At 39.2% G+C, this 7,500-nt stretch overlaps 1 protein-coding gene across 3 annotated transcripts in view; it reads right to left on the bottom strand.

Moving 5' to 3' along the window:
• LOC127986295 (ral guanine nucleotide dissociation stimulator) overlaps nt 1-7,500 on the bottom strand; it is a 24,692-nt gene that overhangs the window by 3,528 nt on the left and 13,664 nt on the right. For 2 of the 3 annotated variants that reach the window (XM_052588572.1, XM_052588570.1), the window contains exons 8-14: nt 6,757-6,834; nt 6,065-6,151; nt 5,836-5,868; nt 4,517-4,638; nt 4,303-4,398; nt 3,190-3,406; nt 1,655-1,729 (exon numbers count right to left, since the gene is read on the bottom strand). In XM_052588572.1, coding sequence (XP_052444532.1) covers nt 1,655-1,729; nt 3,190-3,406; nt 4,303-4,398; nt 4,517-4,638; nt 5,836-5,868; nt 6,065-6,151; nt 6,757-6,834 — 708 coding nt within the window. The remainder of the gene's footprint in view (nt 1-1,654; nt 1,730-3,189; nt 3,407-4,302; nt 4,399-4,516; nt 4,639-5,835; nt 5,869-6,064; nt 6,152-6,756; nt 6,835-7,500) is intronic. The other variant, XM_052588571.1, reaches the window with a different exon arrangement.

Below are 7,500 nucleotides of genomic sequence, written 5' to 3'. Positions count from 1 at the left end.
CCTCAGACACACACACACAGAGACACACACACACACACAGCAGACGTCCCGACTGAATACAATGGACACATTTGCAAGACTCTTAAAATCTGGCAACAGGTCACAGCTAGGGTTGGAGATCAAAAATCAATTCCAGTTCCAGAATCGAACACTTAAGGTCAGAAATCTGTTACTTGTTGTAAAATTTCTATTCCACACATAATTTCCAGTTGTGTGCATCTTGTTAGAATGTTATTTGTCTTTGAATGATTAATTCAACAGATTCGTTCAAAAACACTGATTCATCCAGGAATTAAACTATATTTTGAGTGAATTGAATCATTCCATTCATAAACTCCATCAGATTTTGTTTAGATGTCTAATATTTTTTCTTCAGAACTGTGAGAGAACTAGAAACTTAAAATAAAAATTCTTATTTTATCCAGAGCTCTATATAACACGTCACAAACAGCTCTTAATGGTATTCAGCAGAAATGAAATGTTCTGCAAATATTAACACAAAATACATATGTTTGATCTCTAAATATTTGACTTCATTTTTTTCTAACCACATTGTTATCAGAACTGGGAATCAATAAGAATCAGAATTGATAAGCAGAACTGGAATCCGAACTGATCAAATGATCTCCAGCCCCAGTGACAGCTCTTCATCTGATCAGGAGTTAGTGACGTGTAGAGCGTGTATCAGGGTTTCATTCTGTTGCACTGCTCTCTCTGCATGAACACAGCACTGAATCATCAACAAGTGACTCTTACCAGGTTTTTTGTGATGAATCAGTCAAACAATTTCACAAATAAGTCTCTAATTCACAACCAAGTTAAAATAACTACGAATGCACAATATTAGATTTTGCCGATATCCGATATGCCGATATTATTCTAATCATTTTGAACAAAAGCCGATGCCGATACGATATATATTTCTATTTAATTCAAAACAACGCCAGGTCTCTCCTGTGTGGAAAGTATAAACAAACTCCTGGTAAATTAATAAAGACTGTTCATGGTGATATTCTCCGTCGTCTCCATCTCGAACCCTGACAGTGTCATGTTTGTGATTTATATTCATGTAAGCTATAGTTTCTTACCTTTAAATCAAAACAGATTCATGATTTGATATTATAAGTGTCCTACAGCACCCCTTAAGTAAATAAAACGTGATTTAAACAGTGAATCTAATCATAATTCAGGCAAACCTTTGCTTCAAGAATGAGCATTTTATCGGCAAGTTATATCGGCATGATTTTTTTCCAATATTTACATTTTAAGCCTTTATCGCACAAATCCGATAAAGCATGAAATACAGTGCATTACTTCACTTTAAATCAATCTATTGTTGGGAATGATTTCTAGTGCTGCGATTGAACGGAAACACTGGCACACGTCTTTACAAAGAATAACTGAGCAATTCTGTCATTTTATAACTGTATAACATCATTTAGCTGTCAATTTAAGAGTTTGTTTGTTAAGTCGGGATCCCTTGCACACTCGAGAAAGATGACGAGAGTGATCTGCAACCAGCTAACCGTGACTAACACACACACACACACACACAGCAGAAACACCAGTGAGGATGAACTCCAGAATGGAAGAGAGAAATGAGTGTTTTCCAGACATGGACGGTCAGAGACGGATGAGGTGAGAGAGGTAGTACCGTGGGAATCAGGTCTGCCGTAGGGCCGCACTTCCCTAAGGTAGAATTGGAATGTTTTACGAAGGGCGTGGAGGTCTACAGGAAGGAAGTAGAGCTACAGTCACTGACAGACACAGCTGAGCTCCGGAGAGAGAGCACATTACACACCGGAGGACGTTTCACACCTGAAGATCAACTGCTTTTGTCCAAAACAGGGATGTGAACTGTTGGACCTTCTTCTTGGTTTACTTTGCTTTTACAAGCAACATTTCAAAGCATACTAAAATGATGCATTCTTGTAATACACCTGTTTTGGATAAGAGCACTTTGAGGATGAAGACGTGCAATATCTAATGTGCTCAGTCACAGAATCAACACTGCTGCTTTTACACAACACATCTCCCATTATGAACTGTGATACAGTCCTGAGTTAGCTTTAAATCCGGCTAAAGCTGCGTTTACACTGACAAAAAAAAAATCTGATTTGTTGCTCACATCTGATACCGATAGGAACTTGATGCACATGTGAAAAAACAAAAATCTGCACAAGATCCGATTTTTTTGCATCCGATCTGGGCCACTTCCAAATTTGGTTTTTAATCGGATACATATCTAATATCTGGACATCCAACCCAGTCATGTCTAAACACACATATCCAATATCCAAACTCCTAAAGAGAGGGTGATGTGTTTAATACCAGCGTGCTGAACTGTAAATGTGCTTGTGTGGAAATATCTGCACAATATTCAGGAGCTGGTGTTCAACCCCTGCCTCTTTAGAAATAGAACAGCTTCGCCACTAAAACCTTTTATATTTCTCAGCAATGAGGTAATAACTTCAGAATTAGGCTACTACTCTCTGTCTCTCCTTAATTCATTCAAATTCTTTCAAATAAATACAATCTAACAGCACTTCTTTATTTCTAATCTCTATCTCTATATTTCTTCTTTATCTCTAATTCTTCATCTAACCATCTGTAGATAAAAAAACAAATTACCGATATTTTCTGGTCTTCATCTGTTCAGTCAGATTTTGTGACAGCTGTTATAATGTCTACTTGACGTAAATTATATGAATAATTATAATAGCAAGGCCATTCAGAACCTGCGGGGCTAAAGAAATCACTGAGGGGCAGGAATGAACATAAACCCAGATTTCGGATACCAGTTGTGTTTAGTGGTCAAAAGATGGGATCTGTGTTAAGACTCACCTGATTCAGATCTCAACAGACTGTGTTGGTGTGGATCCAAGCATCGTGGCTGTGTTCATATATGTCTAAACAAACCAAACTAAGGCAGAAATAACCCTAGGCTCCTAAACAAACACTGGTCAGGTGTGAAAACGCCCATCGATATCTTCAGTACTGCTTTCACCTGCATTAACATACATCTCAGATGCTTCTCCTGTAACCACTTGACATCTCATTTCCAAAATAACCCTCAAAGTTTAAAACCCTTCTGTCTGGGCAATGCATTTTGCTGTTGTCTGGCATCGAGGTATGTAAAACAACAGAGCGCCTGAAGGAAATAAGCCGGTCCTCTGGAGAGACGCTCACCTTCCTCTCCAGAGCGTCGGGTGAATCAGAGATGAAGCTGATGTTGACCTCCTCTACATCAGAGCTGCTGGAGCCTGCAGACGTCACGCTGAGAGAGTCGCCTCCGTCGCCCGTCGAGCCGCTCAGACCCGGAGGGAAGCGCAGCTGATCGAAAGACTTGGAGTGAGAGCTTCCAGATCCACTGCATCCGGCTTCTCCTGAACCCACGGGCTGCCGACTGACACACACACACACACACACACATACACACACTAGAGCTGGCATCATCACTGCAGTCTGCTCGAGGAACACATTTCAATACATTCTCGACTGCGTTTTACTCGTATCAAGTAACTGGCTAAATACCGGAAGTGGCGCATTACATGGAGGAGAAAAGTGAGAAACGTTGAAGGTGCTTGGTAAATCTTAGTGTTCCTGTAGCTCAAGTGGTAAAGCATTGCGTTAGGTTGGGGTTCGAATCCCAGAAAACATATGTTAGGAGAAAAGTGTTCGCTTGAATGCAACGTAAGTAGCTTTGGATAAAAGCGTCTCCTAAATGCATACATTTAATTTAAATAATTTATAAATCTACCTAAAAACATAAGGATACATCTATATATATATATATATTCTTTTACTAACATTGACTGTTAATTGCAATTTCAAAATAAAAGTTTTAACCTTCGCTCTGAGTTTACACATTGATGTCCACATATACAATAAATCACAGTCGCTGAAATATTAAAGATTAAGTGGACATTTGAATTACGTTAACTCTATTGTTTATAATAAATTATGTATTAAGTTTTGTTCAATAAAACCATGATTACTTGCTTTATTTATGCTACTTTATTTGAACTATATATGTGTATATGTTTTTATTACCACAAAAATATATATAATTACTCGATTAATCGTCAGAATAATCAAGAGATTGCCTGAGTGGTTATCTTATGAAGGAATATTTCCAACATCTATTTCTCACTGAGCTTGTTCCAATGCATTCTGGGATTGCCTTCCCTCTATGGAAGATACATGCGATGCTACCTTACATTCGGCCTAAATCAGGATCTGTGTCAGACAGCAGAACTGATGACGACTGAAGCTAGTGTGGATGTGATGGTCAGCACTCACTCGCTCCATCTCTTCATGATCCCTGAGCTCTTCTTGGCTCTCAGCGTGTTGGAGGCGGATTCAGAGAGCGGCTCGATCTCACACGACTGACTGTAGCTGCAGGAAACCAGAACAGCATTCATTCAGGAGTGTGTGTGTGCGTGTGTGTGTGTGTGTGTGTATGTGTGTGTGTGTGCGTGTGTGTGTGTGTGTGTGTGTGTGTGTGATGTCTCACCTCTCAGCCTCCGAGAGCTTCTCCACGCCGGAGAGCCACACACTGAATCCTGCCACACGCTTGAAATTGTAATTGTTACACGCCAGCTGTAACAGTTTAATCTGAGCGATGACCTCAAACTCCTACAGAGAGACACAGATCATTAAAGAGGTAATTCACCCAAAATGTTTGGAACCTGTCAGGCGATCGTTCATCTTCAGAACACAAATGAAGATATTTCTGATGAAATCCAAGAGCTCTCTGACCCTCACACAGACAGCAAGGATCCTAACATGATCAAGACACTGTTGAAATAATCCATGTGTCATCAGCGGTTCAAATGTTATTTTATGAAGCTACAAACATACTTTTTGTGTAAAAAGAAGACAAATTTTTTTTTTACTACTATAAGCGCCATATTAGAGGTAATCACATACGTAAACAACAGATGTAATGTATGACCGTGGATACGCTGCTCGCACTGTTCTGCATCTAAATGTAAACAGTGTATCTGTGTAAATACGTTGCATATGTTGTTTACGTATGTGATACTCTCTAATATGGCTCTATAGAGTCACACATCACAGAAATGAGACCAAATCTACATTTAGGATGCTTGTTGCACACGTTTTTTTTTCTTTTGTTTTGTTAATTTATTATTTAGGAAAATATATTTAGCATGTAGGCCTATTTATTTCTTTTATACAGCCTACAGCTTCATGTTTTTCTCTATTCACAGAAGCGCTGCAGGAGCGTGATGTGATGTTGTTTATGCTGCTTTTTGTGTGTATAAAATTAATCCAAGAAAAACAAATGTAGGTATTCTTATTGGGTCACAGCCACATATCTATTTAAAATTAATTTCATTGTAATTTAAGATAATCTTGTGGATTAATAATGGCTTAATGACCATCGGTTGTTGGTTAGGAGAAATAAAATAATCAAAATGAAGAAATTAAAGTACATAAAAAGAAGATCATCATCAGTATAAGGCCAGCTGGATGGAAACGGGCTGTAGACAGCAGTTTTCGTGAAGTATTTTATGCATGTTCTCTTTGTTGATGACAAAACACTTTTCTAATGGGAGTGTCAGAGAGCTCTTGCAATTAATCAAAAATATCTTGATTTGTGTTCTGAAGATGAACGAAGGTCTTACAGGTTTTAGATGTCAAGTCAAGTCACTTTATTGTCACATCACCGCAGCACATGTGCCTTGGTCAGTGAAATTCTAGGAAGCGTGCTCCAGAATGACATGATGGTGATTAAATAATGACAGAATTTAACACGAGATCAGTGCGTCCCCATCATCGTCAGGATCTGTTCCTTCTGTTCAGACGTACCTTCCTTCTCTTCTCAAAGTTGATCAGGCCTCCCTGTGATGCAGAGAGAGAACCTGTTATTACTCATTTCTGAAGCTGAAACACATTCAGTAGTCATTGCTCAATGTCTCATCAGCTGAACTGAACTGTACAACAGGACGAAAAATGATTTTATAAACACAGTGGATAGAAAGGAGGAAAGTGTCCCATGTGCTTGATGTGACGAGCGTGTCTGTTAAGAGAGACTCACGTCCAGATAGTCCTTCATGGCTGTGTCCATCATGACCAGATCCGTCAGGAAGGTTCCCAGGTAAGGAATCGTCCCCTGCATCACAGTCTGAAACAAAAACCATCGTTCTGTCACTTCAGCAGAATTAAACACCACATCAGACGACAGATAGGGGAACCATTTATACACACTATATTGCCAAAAGTATTGGCACCCCTTCTGATGAACAGGTTTGACTACTTTAGTAGTTTCATTGAGTACACATCTTAATGTTTGAGCATATAATGATGTTCTAGGGAATTGTGTGCTTCTAGTTTTATAGCAACAGTCTGGACAGGACTCGTTTCTATCCTAACATGACTTGTGTGGAAGAACTTTACTGGTCTGCTGTGACTTTAAATGCAGAAATCAAGCCAAAAACTCACCAAACACGGATGACTTGTACATATGCATACAGTCCTTTTACACACTTCCAGAACTGTTGCAACAGAGATGGAAATAACTCTTTTAAATACATTATGTTTCCATCTTTGTTGTTGCCAGAGTTTTGGAAGTGCCTTTTCTGTTTTAAAGTGGGGGGGCTCCCAGTACCTTTGGCAATACAGTGTATAAACAGATGGACAGATATGAATCTCCTGCTGGTGTGTCTGTAGTTCCTGTAGTATGATGCTGTTTGTGTGGCTCATCATCCATCACTCTTCTGAATATCTCACCAGATCTCTCTGAGGCTGCTGTCGTCTCTGCGCTCGCTTAGGATTGATCTCCAGAGTTGCAAATTTGGATGTTCCCTCCTGCCAAAGAAATAGAAGCAGTAAATATCACACACACTCTTCCACACACTCACTAACTGCTTTATTAAGGATTATTAATGACCTCCTACTTTCTGGTGACTCTGGCAATCTTTCCTTACTCTTATTTCTCGATCTCAGCTTTTAATACTGTCTGTCCTAAGTTATTACTCATTTGCATCTCAGGAGCTGTGTTATCCTGGTTTTCCTCCTATTTGACAGACAGACAATACTACATCACTATGCATAACTATAAATCTACCACTGTTTTGCCCAAACAGGGTGTTCCTCAGGGCTCAGTTCTAGGGCCATTGGCTTTTCTTAATTAAATTATGCTCCTCGGACAAATGATTCACTGCCATGCATTTCAGTCCCATTGCATCTGAAGATATTCAGATATATACTGCTAGCCAACCTAGCATCTCTACAGTCATGCATCAGTTAGGTAAACACCTGGATAAACTCCAATTATCTCAGTTTGAATTTGACGAAAACAGAAATCTTACTTGGCTCTTAGAATTCATCAAAAATATCGTCAGCCCAAAAGACATCATTAGTTCATGCATTCATCACATGACTCTTCCTATCATTTATGGGAGGCCAATCTCCGATGTCTTTCTCTGTCTCTTAGGACAGTAACACACTGCATGAATTTGTCTAAACTCTGTT

This window comes from Carassius gibelio, chromosome B21, assembly GCF_023724105.1.
Source record: "Carassius gibelio isolate Cgi1373 ecotype wild population from Czech Republic chromosome B21, carGib1.2-hapl.c, whole genome shotgun sequence".
NCBI lineage: Eukaryota > Metazoa > Chordata > Actinopteri > Cypriniformes > Cyprinidae > Carassius > Carassius gibelio.
Note: the sequence above shows the minus strand (reverse complement) of the source record. Positions and strands in the feature narration are given on the sequence as shown.